Below are 20,365 nucleotides of genomic sequence, written 5' to 3' on the forward strand. Positions count from 1 at the left end.
TTCCCTGGACAAGCAGAAAAATGCAAACCCTGGTCCTAGTTCAACACTCAAACCATCACACCACACTGGCTCTTTTCAATGAAACAACTGGTTTTAACACATTTGTTTCAACACCACACACATGCAGAATCTTGCCTTGTTGGGAAAAACAGTCTCTCCACAATACTATTAGGGAAATCCAGATGCTGAAAATATGTACAAGGAAGAGATTAAGAACGGTTTTCACATCTGGAACTAATTACTTTTTTTTACCAAGGTTCTAGGTCACTGGTTCCCAGCCTCTGGATCACGAGTAATTTTAGACTTCAGCTTAACAGCTGTTAGGAATTGTGGGAGCTGAAGTTCGAAACATCTGGGGGACCAAAAGTTGGGAACCACTGTCTACGTCCTTCTTGCTCATGTCCTGCACCATTTCTTTACTGAATATTTATGAAGTAAATATGCTTTATGAAGGAAGGTGTGTGATGACAAAGCTTTAGATGGAGAAGCAAAATTGTTGGCCCTCATTCAGCACATGAATGGCCCAAGTTCACCTTAAGAAGATCTAGGGCAGTGGCTTTTAACTTGTGTGTCCCCAGGTGTTTTGGCCTACAACTACCAGAAATCCCAGCCAGTTTACCAGCTGATAGGATTTCTGGAAGTTGAAGGCCAAAACATCTGGGGACTCACAGGTTGAGAACCACTGGTCCAGGGGATTTCCTCCCCAGCACCTGTTCCTCCCTAACTCTCTCTTGTAAAGATTCATCTCCCTTCCAACTGGGAACAAAACAGGGAGGGGGAAACAGCTTATCTCTAACTAGAAATCAAAGATAACAGCAGGGATTCCCCCTAACTGTACATGTTGCTCTCTCTTCCAACTGGAAAAGCCTGTTGTGTACAATGTAATCCCTACCAATTTGAGACAACAGCAAAGAGTACTTCCTGTTCCACGCAAAACCCTCATGGGGAAATGGTTAAGATGGGCGATGTGTTTCTCCATTGAAACACAAACAACAGTTTCAGGAATAATCCTCAGCCAGAACTGGCTTTGACTGTCTTATGTTCTTCCCAGTTAGGAAGGCTAAATACACGCAGCCTCTGAACAGGGTCTCTTACATTTTGTACAAATTCCAGAAATTCTAGTAAAACGTTATTAATATATTTCCTTCACTGCTTGGCAAAATCATTACATTTGACAGCAAGGTTCATGTTACAAGTGTCCTGCGTTCAGTCATTTCCGTGCATCTCAAACCTTGCTGGAGAAACAGTGTGGTGCAGTGGTTTGAGTGCTGGACTAGGACTCTGTGAGACCAGGATTCAGATCACTGCTCAGCCATGGAAACCTACTAGATGACTTTGGGCAAATCCACACTCTCAATCTCTGAGATTGGCAAAAGCAAACACTCTCTAAACAAATTGTGCCTACCAAATCCCAAGATAGCTTGCTTTAGGATCATCATAAGTCAGAAATGACTTAAAAGCACATAGTTACAACTAACTATGGGGTTCCGCAATAGTGCATCTGCCTCCTTTCTGACATCTTTTGTCACTGTTCTAAATAAATACAGTTCATGTCTGAAGCACTCGCCTACATTCAAATTCCACAATTCCAACTCTATCTGATATAAATTTTATCAGTACTTAAAATGAGATTCCCAGAAAGAAAAAGCATATTAAAAACAAGATTCAGATATAATCGCCTCAGCCCCTTATTGCTTATAAAGCATTTTGCTATGTCTCTGACAGATGGCCAGTCCTTCCCTGCAGTCCTATAATCTTTACAAACCTCACAGACAATAAGGAAAGAAGTGTCATCAGAAAAGCAACAATTTTGCTTGGGGAAAAAAGCTCAAAAATATAACATTGAAAATCTAGTAATATGAAAGGAAATTTTTAAAATGTCAAGTACTATAGCAAAATGAAAAAAAATGATGGGTTTTGAATAATTTCTTACAGCGATACTGAGTAGATGCCAACCAAACATCCAAGGAAAATCAATTCCTCACTATAAGTGCAGAGCCGCAGTGGCGCAATGGGTTAAACCTTTTTGCCAGCTGAACTGTTGATCTGAAAGTCAGTGGTTCGAATTCAGGGAGTGGGGTGAGCTCCTGTCAGCTCCAGCTTCTCATGCAGGGACATGAGAGAAGCCTCCCACAGGATGGTAAAACATCTGGGCGTCCCCTGGGCAATGTCCTTGCAGATAGCCAATTGTCCCACACAGAAGCAACTTGCAGTTTCTCAAGTTGCTTCTGACATTATTTTAAAAAAAAAACCTATAAGTGACCATTAGAAAAAAAACAGTGGGCCAATAATACAATGTATGTAGAAGTTTATGAGCAAGACTAATGCTTATTAATTATGAACAAAAAGACCAGCAGAGAAAGCAACCAAGACAGATCAAACTTTATTTGAAACAAGAAGGGAAACCACAGAACAGAGACAGCATGAACATTTAAAATATAAAATGAAACATCTGTGTCAGAAGGGCTGATGAACAAAACACAACAGTAATCAACGTGAAATAGAATAAATATTTGAAGAACCTCTATATCCTCTTCACTAGAAACCTAGAATTCAGATAGTAGGAAATCAGACATATCAGTGAGGACTAGCAGCTAAAGGTAAAGGTTTCCCCTGACATTAAGTCTAGTCCTGTCCGACTCTGGAGAGTGGTGCTAATCTCCATTTCTCAACCAAAGAACCAGCGTTGTCCATAGACACCTCTAAGTTCATGTGGCCAGCATCACTACATGGAGTGCCGTTACCTTCCCACAGAAGTGATACCTATTGATCTACTCATATTTGCATATTTTTGAACTGCTAGGTTGGCAGAAGCTGAGCCTAACAGCTGGAGTTCACCCTGCTCCCTGGATTCAAACCACCGACCTTTCGGTCAGCAAGTTCAGCAGCTCAGCAGTTTAACTCGCTGCACCACCAGGGGGCCAAGCACCTATGTAGGCTTCCCAAACTGAGTTTGCAAACATTATTTATACTCAAAATCATCACAATTAACATTCCCATTTATTAACTGAAGGGAGAAGTTTGAAAGCCTTCTTCTCTCAGGCCCACTTCCATCTCAAGCTCGGTTGATGGGAACCAGAAAGCGGGCCTTCGTTCTCGGTGGCTGTGCCCCTTCCCTGCTGTCCTTCCAGGGACAGGCTAAAACATTTTTATTCACACAGACTTTTAAAGCTGCAGGTGTTTAAGATCAATTCTCGGGTGGTGCTGTGGTTTATCTACTTGGGATTTGTTTTAATAGTTAACTGGCAATTTTTAAAATCCTGTTTACATTTAATCCTGTGCTAATGTTCGTATGTTTGTATATTTCAAACGGTTATGCTAATGCTTTTATGTGAAGCCACTTCGAGTCCCCTTCGGGGGAGATAAAGCGGGGTAAGAATATAATGATAATAATAATAAAGTAGTGGAAAATGAGCACGCAAAAATACTCATAGAATCATAGAATCAAAGAGTTGGAAGAGACCTCATGGGCCATCCAGTCCAACCCCCTGCCAAGAAGCAGGAATATTGCATTCAAATCACCCCTGACAGATGGCCATCCAGCCTCTGTCTAAAAGCTTCCAAAGAAGGAGCCTCCACCACACTCTGGGGCAGAGAGTTCCACTGCTGAACGGCTCTCACAGTCAGGAAGTCCTTCCTCATGTTCAGATGGAATCTCCTCTCTTGTAGTTTGAAGCCATTGTTCCGCGTCCTAGTCTCCAAAGAAGCAGAAAACAAGCTTGCTCCCTCCTCCCTGTGGCTTCCTCTCACATATTTATACTGTGGGACTTTCGAATCCAGACTGACCAAGTTTTAGAACACAATACACCAGACATCATGATTGTGGAAAAGAAAAAAGTTCGGATTATTGATGTCGCTATACCAAGTGACAGTTGCATTGAGGAAAAACAACAGGAAAAACTCAGCTGTTATCAGGACCTCAAAATCGAATTGCAAAGACTCTGCCAAACACCAGTACAGGTGGTCCCAGTGGTAATCGACACACTGGGTGTCGTGCCAAAAGATCTCAGCCAGCATTTGGAAACAATAAACATAAACAAAATCACAATCTGTCAATTGCAAAAGACCACCTTACTTGGATCTGCACGCATCATTCGAAAATACATCACACAGTCCTATACGCTTGGGAAGTGTTCGACTTTGTGATACGAAATAAAATAATAATAATAATAATAATAATAATAATGTAAATATAATAATAATAATAAGGTACACAAAGATTACTCTTTCAGAAGTGTGACAATTATTTCTGTCCCACACTTACAAAAATCATTTTTGAAACTAGTTGTTGGTGTAACAAAATCCTATACTCTACACAGATATCTATAAGTACAAAGTAAATACACAAATGTCCTGTTGCTATAAACTGCAGCAAAAGTATTGATACAATTAATCATGAGAATACTTAATTAATTCGTATAGTACACAAGCATAGGGCACAAATGCGATGGGATTATTTACAATGATGTAACAAACATAATACTCATGTTTGTAGTGTTCCCAGGACTTTTTATCTCATCTTGAACTCACATGGGACTATTTTGGATATGTTAAAGTTTGTCTGCATGACTTTTGGAAGATCGGACTAATTATGTGGAAAACATAATTATTATGTTTGTTACACCATTGCAAATAGTCCCATCGCATTTGTGCCCTATGCTTGTGTACTATACGAATTAATTAAGCATTCTCATGATTAATTGTATTGACACTTTTGCTGAAGTTTATAGCAACAGGACATTTGTGTATTTACTTTGTAACAAAATCCTACTCAGTATTATGGTTTTTCTGAAAAGTGTTAACTGACTTGGGTTTTTTTAAAAAGGAACAAAATGCCGTAAAATCACTTGGTGCCATTAAAAAAATGTTCTAGAAGCATTCTCCCCTGATGTTTCGCCTGCATCAATGGCAGCTATCCTCACAACCTCTGAGGATGCCTGCCATAGATGCAGGCAAAATGTCAGGAGAGAATGCTTCTAGAACATGGCCATACAGCCCGAAAAACCTACAACAACCCAAATATAAGTAACCCTGGGATGGGGGGGAGAGGATCTAGGAAGAATATTCTACCAAGGGAAGGGAGAGTGAAGGGAGACACTGACAATCAATGTCCAAGAACTGGGGCTGGGGAGGAGAAGACCACCTGCTCTGGACTTGGCTAAGCAGAAGGACAATGCATTGGCAGAACAAATCTTACATTCATCGTCCAGGATGTCAGGCCAAAGTTTGATTAAAACCAGACGTTTGAAATAGATGGTACTGCAGATTTTGAAAGCATAATAATAACAAAAAAGTACAGGGAAGGAAAAGGATTTTTTTTCCTTTTGTAAGTGGGTGGTAGAATGTTGCATGGTACTGATCCAACTCCAAATTACTAGCAAACATTATGCCAACAGAGGATTTCTGCATGTTCTGCATTTGCACTTGGAAAAGAATCAGCTTTCATGGAAAGATTTCCCTCCAATAAGCAACAGCATTTTGTTTATGCTGAAAACAATGTTCTTTTCTGCAATAAAAGCAACATTTTAAAATGCCACCAATATATTATAGTTATAATTCATCAATATGAATATCTAGAAATGGGGAAGTGAACTTAGCAAATTCATATATTTTGTGGGTGTTTCCTCCTGAGTTCAGAATAACTCTAGTGCTTTTGTAAGGTAAAAAATATCTTGCCTGTCCCAATATTGAAGCCATCTATCAAAAAGAACGCTGAACCACAATAATTAAATCTCTTGCACTAAATAGTCAATAAAAGTGTCAGATATTAACTCTCAGAGGCATCTAGCTGGAAGATAAAACAGTGTCATAACAGAGCTTTTCCAAGGGAGCATTTGTAAACATGCCTTTTGTAATACAAAAGTTCTCTCCTGTAAATTAGAATTTATGTCTGGAGGGGACGGTGATGGAACTATTTTGGAAAGTTCACGCTTCTGAAGCCCATCTCCTTCTCCTGACCCCTCACTGCTTGGCCAAGACATCTGTGTTTCAGCAGGCTTTTGGCCTACTTAACTGAGGTTTTTTATTTACTTGCTGTGTTTAAAATGATTTTATTTGCTATGGTCTGTGTCACTGGTTCTATTGCTGGTTTTTATTATCTGTTTTGTGAACTGCTTTAATATGATGCAAACTGCCCTCAGCATCATTGTTACAACAGAAGGCCAGGACAGAAATGTTTTACATAGAAACAAACAAAATGTGTCATTCCACCGAGACTTCTAGAACTGGGATTGTGAAGATCCCTCAAGCAAAAGATCCCAGATTTTTACAATCTTATCTATAAACGCTACTGGTTCTGCTGCCTAGCTGCTGAAAGATTCTCATACACTCCAGGTTTGGGTGTAGATCTGAAAAAGAGATTAATCCAGAGATTAACCCAAAAGAAGAACTCTGTACATATTTTCTGCTTCAGTTATGAGGGAACCTGTCCATCAAAAACAGTGGTTCTTAACCTGTGGGCCGCAGACCACCAATGGGCTGAAAGGATGAAAATCTGGTCTGTGGGCCTCCTTCCTCTTTATTTATTTATTTTAATTTATTTTGTTTCCACTCCTTTTGTGCCACCTGCCACACCTTCCCTGTCGCTGACCATGGCATATCTCCTGTATCAGAAACTAGAGCTGATGTGGTATATCCAATGCAATTTTCTGAATCAGCATCCCAAACCGAATCTAAATTTGACCAAAAACTGATTCGTAACCCTTTTGGTACTAATGTTGGACAGAGTTCCCTGGTCAAAATAAGGTTGGAAAGCACTGATCTAAACTAAAAGAACCCACGTTCCACAACAAGATATTATATATATTACAGGCCTTGAAGAAATTTTTGTAAAAATTATCTTTAATTCCTGACATTATGTCCTATATTGATGAGATTTAAAAAGTGGCAAAATAATTGTGAGAGGAGCATGTGCGCTAAAATTATGGCACAAAGGACAAATTGTTTTCAAATTACATCAGATTAAGAGGATCACATAAGGGGGCATTTTGTTGCTATCCCCCCTGAAAGTTAAGTCTAAAATATTTTCCACTGGTAAAGGCAACAGAGGAAAAAAAGATGGGGGGTTATTTAGGAATTTATACTCCTAGATGGCAGTACAGCTACATTTATTAAGAGTGGTCAACTAGAATACAGAAACTCTGACAACCATCAGCATATTTCCATAAACAGGATCTGTAATACATATTAGATATGTATAAGACATGTCCCTTTAAAGATTATTCAAATAGAATAATCAAATAGATCTCTGGAAAATCAATTAATGTTCCATCATTGCTGTCTAAAGAAAGGTAAGACAAGAAAAAAAAAACTTCTCAGAACATCTTTTTTATCACAGTCACCATACTTCAAAAATCTGCACAAGATAAATATTTATGATGGACGCCAAACTATAGGAATTACACTACAAAACTATGGCAGGAATTCTTCTAAAACCGTGTGCTGGCGGTGGCGCAATGAGTGAAACCTTTGTGCCAGCAGGACTGCTGACCAAAAGGTTCAAATCAGGGAGCGAGGTGAACTGTCAGCTCCAGCTTCTCATGAAGGGACATGAGAGAAGCCTCCCACCGGATGGTAAAACATCCATGTGTCCCCTGGGCAATGTCCTTGCAGATGGGCAATTATTGCACACCAGAAGTGGCTTACAGTTTCTCAAGTTGCTCCTGGCATGAAAAAAATGTATAATATTTATTTTAACCTGTTTCTAAACAAGTCAGTGTATGAATCATAATATTAGGGTAAAATACAAAGGGAAAAATTAAGTAAATTCAACTTTGTTACAGTTCAATCTGCCTCATGCCTGTTCCAGGGCCCTCTTTACTTATCATACATCTTATAATATTTTTTTTCTTCTTACAAACTACATTGCACTTGACACAACAATGTTTGCTAGTGCAATGATCTGTAACAGGTTTTCCAAGTACACATTTGACACAAAACAAAAAGTCTATTCCAGGTCAGTCAAAACTCCATGTCTCTGAGCAAATTCCTAGTCTGCATATTCTCTTTTTCTCTCCACTGTAATGATTGTTTAGACTGGAAACATCTCAAAGGTACAATAACTGCAGAGTGTTTTCTTACCTGTCAGTATTTATAATGCAGTGTACATCTCCAGACACGTATCCTTCTTTCCACAGCACAAAATATGAAAACTTGTTATGAGTAAGATTTATGCAACTGAACCTATTACTCATGAAAACACAAAACTTCCTTAAACTGCTTTAACTGGCCATGTTAATTGCTGATTAATAACACTATCTAACACGATTCTTGTTCCTGGGTTATAAATGTCATTTCCTAATTGGTTCCATCATTAAAATATGGGGCAAGTTTACTGAACTGCACAAACGTTGGTTTTGTGGGACAACTTGCAGAACATTTTGCTATAGTTTTCAATGAATATCTTATAAAGACTCTACCAATTCAACATAGTTTGTGGCAGGAACAAAAATGACGTTTCTGGAGTATAACAACTACTTTCAAAGTAAGTACCACACAATTAAACAGGAATAACACTTTCAAACATGGAACAGAATTTTTTTCAAATGTTGTTAAATAGTGCAATTTATAAAGTTAGATTTCTGACAAACCTAAGCTGGAAAAACAAGATGGATGAAATGTTTTCTTTGGCAGTCTAAATCAGGGTGCTCTTACATAGCTTGTCATCTCTTCCCATGTTTTCTTTAAACATATCTTCAGAGAAAAAAATACTCAAGAAAACAGATTTTGAAATAAGCAATTATATTTTGCGTAGCAGGGCAAAAAATCCTAACTAAACAACTAAGATCCTTCAAGCCAATGCAAACAAATTAAAAGAAAGGCATTTACCCGTGAGCTGGATCCAGGGCTATTGCTCTTGGCTGGTCAAGGTCTTGCCAAAAGAGAACCTTCCTAGATGTTCCGTTGAGATTAGCAACTTCTATCCTGTTCGTTTCAGAGTCTGTCCAATACAATTTTTTACCAATCCAGTCACATGCCAGACCATCTGGGGAAACCAGACCTGAAACGATGACATTCTGCACCAGATTCCCAGTTTGGTTAAAGTAAGTCTGTTTGATGGCTTCTTCGCTCACATCTGTCCAGTAAATAACACTTTGAGAGTACAGGAAGTCAACTGCAGCAGCATCTTCCAAGCCACTGACAACGATTGTTGACTCCGCCTTCACTCCTCCGGCATCCACCAGTCTAACATCTCGTCGGTTAGCAAAAAGCAAGAGCGGAGATGCTGTAGAAGGGGGAAAATATAAAATATTATAAGAATATATTAAAATCTTCACTATTCCATTAATTCTCAATAAAATCAAGCAGTGATGTCCAACCACCGTAAACCATCCAGGATTTGCCATGTAAGCAAGGAATGTGATGTTTGATATTCTAAAGATTTTAAACACAACTAAAATATGTCTTCGACTTTTTCAAGCACTCGACAAAAGAAGTTCTAGCCCTTGCACTTTACTACAGTTCTCTGCCTACAGATATGGTGTTCTACTTCATATTGCCCGTCTACTCCTAATCCGTCATTTGGCTTTTGCACTTTATCCATCAGCCCTGTCCTTGTAAGTGATTTGTACCAGCCCACCACCTGAGCTCAGAAATTGTTTACTATGTCAGGCCATTTTTTGTTCAATGGTTGTTTTATACTGTTTTCTGATACTGTTTTATGATTTTTATTGTGTTATATTTTAAACTATGTTGATCGGGCTTGTCCCCATGTAAGTCGCCCCAAGTCCCTCCAGGGAGATGGTGGCAAGATGCAAAAATAAAGTTATTATTATTATTATTATTATTATTATTATTATCAGTAGTAGTAGTAGTAGTAGTAGTATTCATGTTTTGACAATTCTTCTTTAATGATATCAGCTAAATTCTACAATAAACCTGAAAGCTTATTACATTAATGTATTGAAAATCCATAAGATCATTGGTTCTCCTCTAAATTCATTCCTACATAAAGATATACTTCATCCTTCAATTGTAGAGAAATACTTTTCTTTATATGATCTCACTCAAAAAAGGCCTTCATTTTTTATTTGCCCTCCTGATGATACTAATACATATCTAGTATAGGGACTTCTCTATTACATTCCTAAAGATGGGATGTATCAGAGACCCTATAATTTTTTTCTCAACTCCCAAAAGAGACCTATCAATTTTTCAGTCCTTGAAAGCATTAGAAGGCAGTTATTAGAGAGCTTTACTTTTCTAGTCACTACTTTTAAGTATGGACATGATTCACTGCTAGGACCAGGGCTACCAGGAATCATGGTAAGTTTTGTGGTTGAAGTAGTGAATCAGAAAATAGGGTTCCAGTGTCCACTCAAAAATATGCCCATCACCACTGCTGCATAAGAAAAATGCACCAGGTTTATTGTCCTCACCAAATATAACTTGAGAAGATAGAAGAAAATGAGCCAAATGGGAAGAAAATGTACACATCTGAAATGTAGTGCTGGAGAAGTCTATTGATCCCAGTAAATGAGTCTTGGAGAAAATCTGACTCTTTCTAGAAGTGAGTCTGTTGCATGTTGGACATATCATGAGATGATGTAACTTGTCAGAAAACTTAATACTTGATAAAGTAGAAGACTGTAGGAAAGGAGGGTGGGTGATGGCAACAACTGCTGGAAGTCTCTCATCCATACAATTACTGTAAATTGATGGGAAAGAACAACAACAAATGCACCCCAAAAGACTGAGCTGCAAATAGCCAAATTTCACTTGGGATTTGCCCAGCCAAACAGCTTTTCAGCCTAAACTAACACAGAAATTACTCTGCCAAATTATTTGTCACTTCAAGCCCTCTGTAGCAGTTACACAAGTTCCAGCAACAACTGTTTGAAGCTTTTACTAATCAATTGTTGGCTTCCCTACAAGAAATGTTTAGCTCCAGCTGATATTTTAGACTCCTAAATGCACAGAGACCCAAACACTTGTCAGTCAGTTCCAAGAAGAACATGTAGACTAGGCCAGCACTGACAGATATATTAGTACAGAGTCTTCAATCCAGAATTTCCAGTTCACATACAACAGTAAAAATACCGCAACATCTAAAACAGGTTTCCTTGCAATACCACATTTCAAATTTCTCTTGTCTAGGTTCTGCCACACAGGTTTTATTCCATTCTATATTGCTATAAAAATTTATATGTGTGATTCATTAAAACATGTGACAGCAATGTTCCGGATTTGAGCAAGAACTATCCGCTTGCCTCACTTTCAGCCCAATATATTTACTGTATCGGTCACTGTTGGGTGTGTTATATGTACTTTCAAGTCACCTGTTGACTTATGGTGACCCCATGAATTTCACAGGGCTTTCTTAAGCAAGGCATGCTTAGCCAGATGTGGTTTCCCAATTCCATCCTCTGAAATATAATCTAGAGCACCTGGCATCAGTTAGTGTTCTCTCATCCAAAATCTAACCAGGATGAGTCTGCTTAGTTTCCAAGATCAGATAATCTGGTGACTTTATAGTATTTCGGCCTCTATTTGTCACTGTTAGTTTTCTATTTCTTAACTACAACTTCATCCCCATTTGTAAAACTTACTACTTCATCACCCTAGAGCAGTGGTTCTCAACCTGTGGGTCCCCAGGTGTTTTGGCCTACAACTCCCAGAAATCCCAGCCATTTTACTAGCTGCTTGGATTTCTGGGAGTTGAATACCAAAACATCTGAGGACCCACAGGTTGAGAACCACTGCCATAGAGAATGAATCCACATTAAATCTGTTTTGTGCCTCCTGCAGAATTCTGGGGTTTGTAGTTTAGTGAGGCCTTAAAGGCTCCTCCCTAAACTACAAACCCCAGAATTCTGCAGGAGGCAGCAACTGGATTTAACGTGGATTCATTCCCTAGTGTGATGAGGCCCTTGGTCTGGAATGATGCCCATGTTCTATGCCAGCATGGGCGATGGCAGGAAAAGGAGCAGCAGTCGTGAGCTACTAGATGTGAGCCACTGGAGATACAGCCAACAGATTATGTCTATCATTCCTCACTTTGCCTTCTTGGAAAAAGTCCATCTGCTAGCATAGTGCACCAACTCAATTCTGTCATGATTTCCTTAATTCATGTTATGCACTGAATATTCTTACTCCTGCCTCAAAGAACCTATTCACAAAATACAAGAAATATGAGAGTTCACAAAAAAGCCACAAAAAGTTGAGGATTGGGGGATATTTCTTTTAGAATGATTAATAAAATATTACCTTACGTACACTGATTCCTCCTACCACATTATTTCTAAAAAGCTATGTAGCAGGTAAATGTTTATGTAAGACTATGCAGAGCATACTACATAATTGAAATTCCTGGTCTTGTTTTTCTCTTCTCAATTCCTTTTATGGGAAGGAAGCCTTTATGTTTGCCTTACACTATGAAGACTAGAGAAGACAAAATATGTTTTGTCTTAGTAATGCTGATGCTTTCTTCTGTTTTTATTGTGGGTTTTCCCCTGCTTCTCATAAACTGCCACAACCCAAGTAAGTCCCTTATCGTTCAGGTGTTTGTTATGCATTTGAAAGAAAAAAATTAAATGTAGATTAATTTTCTATTTATTATCTGAATAAACCACAGTTTTATAGTTTATAAAGTAGGATAAAAGGAGGAGGAGGAAGTAGCAGAAGTGCTGAGTAGTGTTTATGTATTTTAATAGGTTTTTAATTATTTTAATTGCTACAATTATTTCTTTTAATAGTCCTTTGGTTTAATTCAATTTTGATATTTATATGTTTTAGGTCTTAAATGGGACATTTTTTTAGCACTGTTAGCTGCTCTGAGTTTCTTTTAAGAGAAAAAGCGAGATAACAACCACCATGTTAGACTACACAGAGAAGTCACTGAAACCCACAAGCATGTGGATAATTTCAATAGAAAGGATGAAACCATGAAAATGAACAAAATCTGGCTACCAGTATTTTTTTTAAATACTCCAGAATCAAGACAGTAAATAAAGAACACCACTCAAAAAACAGGGGAATTCCAGAGGAGTAACTATCAGGGCCAGTTAACGTCTTCCAACAAAGGATGCCTCCAGGCAGAAAGCAGCCAGGCTTTGAAGCTGCAAGACTATTCAATGCTAATCAAGGTGGCCAATTGCAACATTCACATTTACCTCCAACAAACAAGAGTTCTTTCTCCCACCTGGACATTCCACAGATATATAAACCTCACTTGCCTAGTTCCCAACAGACCTCACAACCTCTGAGGGTGTCTGCCATAGATGTGGGCAAAATGTCAGGAGAAAATGCTTCTGGAACATGGTCATACAGCCCGGAAAACTCACATCAACCCAACAACAACAACGTTTAAGATATCAAACATGATAATTTTATTCCAGACCAAGTTACACATTCTGCATTTTATATTCCCTAACTAACAAAGTGACTCTGGAAAAAGTGCTAATATTGTATTTTCCCATTTTTTCCAATTTTCTATTTTTTTCCTGAAAAAAACTGACAAAATGTTCTTCCCCTCCATAGTTTCAAAATTCCTGGAAGTTTTGTATCTCTAAATGTAACTAATTTGTCTTTCACAAGAGGGGTGCCGACCACCTCACACAGAATTCCCATCACTCTACAGCTCTCTTCACCTGGTACATGTTTACTCAAAAGTTCAATGAAGTATGCAGAGATTTTCTTAAGAAAATAAACACAACTGTTTTACTGCTTTACCATACATATTTTGCCATACCAGAAAAATATATTTTGCTGACATTCCATACCTGTCCTTGTTCAACATGCTCACTAAGACTGAAAAAACACTGCCCACATGTTCTTTTCTGCAAGAGAAATGTTTTGGTAGCAAACAAAACCTACAAAGAAAACATCTGAGCTTTTTCAGAGAAAGGTTTCCCTTGCAGCAAAAGCCCAGCCTTGAGGAACAACATCTAACTTAATGGCCACTGCCTAATCAGTGGTTAACACCTCTCAAATGTCTTTGACAGACAGATGTCTGGCTGGAGAGAAGGGACACGGGGCTATGGCAGGAATGTACTTCAAGGAGGAGAGAAATCTCCAGTCAAAATGAATCCACACTCACTCTCTTTGGAAAATGAAGCTGAGACCTAGAATAGCATGGAAACCTGTGTGTTGCCCAAAGAAAAATAGCAATACTAAATTGCATACTATTATACCTTGGGAGTAATCATGACAGCATGCTAAAACCTATTACTTGACGATTCAGATCATATCTACATTTGCAAAGAGATCCAAACCCACATTTCTACTTAAAGCTGCCATCAAGGGGTTGGGAAGAGAACTGGCGACTGGGCATTAAAACAGTGTAATATGATGGCTAAATAAGCCAATTCTGCATTGATAGTATAGTGTCTTGATCGAGGGAAGTAATACAGGTTGAGCATCCCTTATAAGGAAAATGCTCCAAAACAGTGGTTCTCAACCTGTGGGTCCCCAGATGTTTCAGCCTTCAACTCCCAGATATCCCAACAGCTAGTAAACTGGCTGGGATGTCTGGGAGTTGTAGGCCAAAACACCTGGGGACCCACAGGTCGAGAACCACTGCTCCAAAATCATCCACATGGGTGGCTGAGACAGTCACACCTTTGATTTCTGATGGATCAATTTACATAAACTTTGCTTGTGCATACAATTTATAAAAATATTATACAAAATTACCTCCAGGCTATCAGTATAGGTTGTATATCTGACATAAATGAATGTCATGTTCAGACTTGTGTCCCGATATCTCAAAGATATCTCATTATGCACACATATGCAAATAGAGGTATTCCAAATTCCAAAAAAGAACAAAGTCCAAGAGGCTTCCAGCCCCAAGAAATTGGTCAGGTCTCACCTGTGGCCAATTCTGGGTACCACAGTTCACAAAAGGTATTTGCAAGTTGGAGCATGTTCAGAGGTGGGTGACCAAAATAAATATGGTTTAGAAACTAAATGTTATGAAGAGTGGCTTAGGGAGTGAAGTAAGTTTAGTGTTAAGAGGGAGCATGATAGCCATGTTTAAATAGATGGAAAGATGTCTTACTGAAGATGGATCCAGTTTGCTTTCTGCTGCTCAAGAGACTAGGAAACAGAGTAATGAATTCAAACTACAAGAAAAGAGATTCAACCTAAATAGTAGGAAGAAATTATTATTGACAGTAAGCACTGTCGACAGAGGAATAGGTGGCCTTGGAGTGCAGTTGGAGTCTCCTTATTTGGAGATTTTAAAACAGAAGTTGGATGGCCATCTGTCAGGAGTGCTTTGATTGGGTATTTCTGCACGGCGGAATGGGGGAAGAACCTTGTGGTCTCTTTCAATTCTATGATTATATGATAAGCTTAACCTCTAGTAAAAGTCACATGCAAGTGAAATATGCCTGGATTTGGAGAGGAGTCCAGGAGTGAAGTTTTAAAACTGGAACAGCCATGCATTTCTCAAACGACATTAAATCACGAATGTCATTTGAAGGATAAGGAAAGAATTGTGCCTGAGGATGAGGACAGAAATTTATGACAGGATTTGGGAACAGTAGGGAAGATATTCTGACAACACATGGGGAAGGGAAAGAAGAAGTCAACAAAGATGCACAAGTAGATACTCTCCACTAACATAGGAACAGAGCGATATGGTATATTGGACAAGCATCTCATTGATTTCAGTGGGGTTTGCTTCCAGGAAAGCATGCAGAGGATTGCAGCTGTAGCCGGCTACAGAACAAGAAGGGAGAAAAGAAATGTCTTTTACTATTTAGAATGATTATCTGACACAAACATCTTTTAACTGCTCTGCCTTTTTCACCCAGCCCATTTCATTGGCAACTACTACAGTAGAACACCTGAAATCCATTGATCACCAACTTCAAAAGATAAGATTAAATGTTAATTTTCATGCAATGTTCCTTCGTATTCAACCCGAGTTTAAACATGTTGAATGTAGCCCTGTAAAGAATGGAAGACTTTTCCTTTCATCTTAGAATAGTGTATATACTTGTGTGTACAATAAAGAGGGCTCACTTTATACAAGTACAATAATAGCATAGTAAAGTGTTTTCTTTAACAACAAAACGTAAGTGGAAAATCAACCCACACACCAAGCTAGGAGACCTCTAGTCCTTGGTGGATGGATTACAACTGCAACCTGTGTAAATAGGAATCACATTCGTAGAAATAAACAAACCCACAAAGCCTCAACTTGAGCAAAAGAGTTCAGGAACCCTTACTACAAGTTAAGAGAATGTTGGAAATTTAAAATGTTATCACAAAGTCTAAAGATGATGCCTCTTGAAAGATTCCCTCAACTCCACCACTATCTGTTATGTGCCATCTCTTCTGCATCTGCAAAGCCCATTATTACAGCTTTGGCAAGGAACACACTATATAAATCATAAATGGTGTAATTATAATACCTACTTCAATGGTGCCATTAACGTTTAATAGCCTGCGAAATTCATAACTCACCTTTAAATGGCCAAAGAGAAGTATGTCTGTTGCTAAAGGAGGACATTTCATTTGCCTTTTTTAAAAATTCTGTATGTAAGCAATGTTTGTAATTTGGGGGAGTAGAAATAAAAATCTATTTTTAACTTTGTAAGAATAATTTATGCATAAAATATGCCACAGATGGCAGAGTATGGTTTTTCACCCCTATTTAAACTTTAACAGCCTATACTTTAAGCTGGTCACTATGCACAACCAACTCCTGTTGAGCAATCTCATCCAAACCTAAATCTCAAAATATGAATTATTTTTAGTGTCAACTTCATGTGTACTAAACGTTGTAGTGGATTATCGTACTTGCAAAGAGAAAATGCAGTCTGAGCCTTCAATGTTTCAAAAGAACATAGCTCAAGAAAGAAAGATATTGCTAGGAGCATAAGCAGACTATCTCCACTGACAATTTCCATGCAACTCACTCTAGATATGCATATAAATCTGCCAATGAGGTTAAAACTTCATGCATCTGTTTTTTGGTTTTATTTTTTCAGGAGCAACTTGAAAAACTGCAAGTTGTTTCTGGTGTGAGAGAATTGGCCGTCTGCAAGGACATCACCCAGGGGACGCCTGGATGTTTTGATGTTTTACCATCCTTGTGGGAGGCTTCTCTCATGTCCCTGCATGGGGAGCTGGAGCTGACAGAGGGAGCTCATCTGCGCTCTCCCCAGATTCAAACCTCTGGCCTGTTGGTCTCCAGTCCTGCCTGCACAAGGGTTTAACTCATTGTGCCACGGGGGCTCCATGAATCTGTTGAAATGGGCAGTTTAGAAAACCTCATGCCATAATAAACCCACTAATCTCTTAAGACACCACTCATAGACATCAAACTTAAGAACTGTTTCCAATACTTGATTCTAGTGCTCCTTTGCATAGAATGTTTAATGCTTCCTAATTTGTAAAGTATATCACTTGCAACCTAAGCTAAAAAGAAATCTAACTCATAGTATAGTTTGCAGACATTTCTTGCAAATTAAACATTTTAGCAACATTGTGAGATGGGTAATTTTAATTTCTTATTAGAAAGTTGTTCAAGAGCGCCACAGTAAGTCTACGGCTGAAGCAATGTTTCAACTCATAACCTCCCATACCCCCACTTTAAAAACCTCAACAAATTCTCAGGGCATGCAGGGTGGGAGAGAGAAACCATTCCTTCTCCTAATTCTTCTGGTGAAAGTAGTCCTAATTCACTAGATTTCACCCTAAGTTCTTTGTACTCTTAGGTGTGCCTCACATTTTCCAAGAATGTAAACATCAAGGGTCCCAAATGAAACATGATGTCCTATAAAAAAAAAGAGAATTTGCTTGAGAAAGGGAAGCTGAATAACTGGATTTTGGGAGGGTTTTTTGGTTCCTGTTCCAGGGATTTTCCATGATATAAAGTGCCCCAACGTGTTAGTTATCATGTGCCAGAAAACCCCAGAACTGTACTTATCTACCCTGCCTGCATCCTTGATTCACAAACAAGCATCACCCTGTCCTACATTAGACAATTTGGCCAGCTCGCCTTGGGTATTTGTTTCGCACAAGCAAGCACTGCACATTTTCAGGATCTTGTAAAAGATACATTTTTGGTACAGTGTAGGTTAAGTTTTTGCACTAATTATAGGGTTTCAGAAACCAGAGAGATTTATTTCAGAATCCTGGTTTTACTTGGCAGCCTACAGTTTGTTACTACTAACATTATTATTTACAACGAAATATAGCCCTCTGATTATATACTATTTCGTTTCATTTGGACATAGTTACTTTATTTCCCTGGAGAGACTAATGTCAAAAAAACATCATCCAAAACAATAACAAACAAAAAAAAAGCCCTTATATTGGGGCAAAATAGACAAAAGTACATTTGTAAAAGTACCAAAACCAATAAGAAAAGAGTCTCAGCTTTACTATATTCCTGGAACACGCAAAAGAGTGTAAAAATGTCACCCACAATATCAACAGGACCTCCATGACTGTGACTTACAGAACTTAAACAAACCTCTTCCAGCCAATGTGCCTTAGCACCTTCTCTTCCTAACCATACACATAAAAATATGCACATGCTCCCCTCTTCTCCCAAGTCATTAATTTTATTTCCATATCCACTCTGCATTCTGTCTCTATGTTTGTACTCCTTTAGCTACATTTACGAGATAACACGATTTGTTCTTCTTGTCCCTGACTGCCCAACATCCTTTTCTGCTCCTCTTTCCCCACCCACATCATTGGGAAATCATCATGCATACAATAGCCACTATACACCTACCCAAATTCCAACTTTTATAAATTTATAAAAGTGGTGGGAGCTCAACTGGATCTACTACTCATATTTTTTTTGAATCTTCCAAAATGAGAAATTGGAGAAAACTGTCCAGACCAGACCAAACCAAACAAAGCATCTGCAAGCTTTGGTCCAAAACTGAGACAGCATTTTGGGGAGTTAAGGCAGAGAGCCAGCTTCGTGCAGTTCTTGAAGCTTTTGTGTACAACTCTGGAGACATCTTGGCCATGGAAGCCCACTGAGTGACCTCAGGCAAGTCCCACTCTCTCAGCCTCAGGGAAAGGCAAACATGCTCTGAACAAATCTTGCCAAGAAAATTCTGTGCTGGATTCACTTTAGGGTTTCAGTAAGTCAGAACTCACTTGCAAGCACATGACAAAAACATTGAGGTGGGTTAGAGAGTGAATGTTGTGAGTGGCAATGCCTTTTTTAATTTCTAGCTCATCTTTATCCAGGCACAGATCCCAAAGTGACTTATATGCTCATCTGCCCACCTTATGCACCACATGCTTGCACCTATATACCTGCAACATCCAAGCAATTTTTTCCAGACCTGAAAACAATTGTGTCTAAAATCATAATCAAGAAAACAATTAGCGCAATTCTGTTTCTTTCTATTTCCATCTACTGATTGGGTTAAAAGCAAAAAATGCAAACAAAAAGTAAGACTAAAAAGCAGGAACCTATTTTGAAGAATATAATTTTCAAAAGAAAATTATACAGTTTACATAAAAAATATTTTCATGGAAACCTATTGTTTCCGGCCCTTCTACTGTGTTGTATACTCATATACTGAAGAAAAATGTTTTGCTTGCTAACTCTGCTGCCTTTCACTGCCAGTTGTGATGCACTGAAGACTTTCCATCACATTGGACTCTTTATATTAAAGCACTAGTATTAAGTATTACTATAATTGTAAATTTAACCTACTTCCCAAGCATATGGTGGGAGCTCAACTAGAGTAGAATGCTTGATTGCCGTATACAGTATGCTTTGCTTTTTACTGCCTAGAGGGGTTTGGCATGCCTGTGCATTTAAAATTACCATGGCGCAAAAATTGAGCAGACATCTTACAAACCACTTTCTGAAGACTTTTTTTTAATCCTAGATTTTTACTTCCTTTTCGATAATGGTGAAACAACAATTCCTTTTTAAGAAGTTGTAGATATGCCCAGAGGCTCCAGTTTGCTAAGCACTTTTCAGAAAGGAATTATATAGAAAAATATACTTGAGATGGGACATGGCTTTCCAGCCTTCCCCTGCACTGGTATAATTAGTTATTCCCAAAGAAGTAAGTACAGGAGGAATTCAGTAAGCACACAAAAACAGGGCCATCCTTTCCTTAACAGCAACTCTGCGAGTTTATTTAACACATTTGATGGTACTGTAGGACAAGGATTGTTGTAGGTTTTTTGGGCTATATGGCTATGTTCTAGAACAGTGGTTCTCGACCTGTGGGTCCCCAGATGTTTTGGCCTTCAACTCCCAGAAATCCTAACAGCTGGTAAAGTGGCTAGGGTTTCTGGGAGTTGTAGGCCAAAAGCCCTAGGTTGGGAACCACTGTTCTAGAACGTGGTCATATAGCCTGAAAAACCTACAACAACCCAGTGATTCCAGCCATGAAAGCCTTCGACAATACATTGAACAATTAGA

At 38.6% G+C, this 20,365-nt stretch overlaps 1 protein-coding gene across 1 annotated transcript in view; it reads right to left on the reverse strand.

Annotated features, from left to right (window-relative positions):
- The window catches only part of LRP5 (LDL receptor related protein 5), a 139,583-nt gene that overhangs the window by 90,145 nt on the left and 29,073 nt on the right, over positions 1-20,365 (reverse strand). The window contains exon 2 of the mRNA XM_060769762.2: positions 8,827-9,223. Within this exon, the coding sequence (XP_060625745.2) occupies positions 8,827-9,223 (397 nt within the window). The remainder of the gene's footprint in view (positions 1-8,826; positions 9,224-20,365) is intronic.

This window comes from Anolis sagrei, chromosome 1, assembly GCF_037176765.1.
Source record: "Anolis sagrei isolate rAnoSag1 chromosome 1, rAnoSag1.mat, whole genome shotgun sequence".
Classification (NCBI taxonomy): Eukaryota; Metazoa; Chordata; class Lepidosauria; order Squamata; family Dactyloidae; genus Anolis; species Anolis sagrei.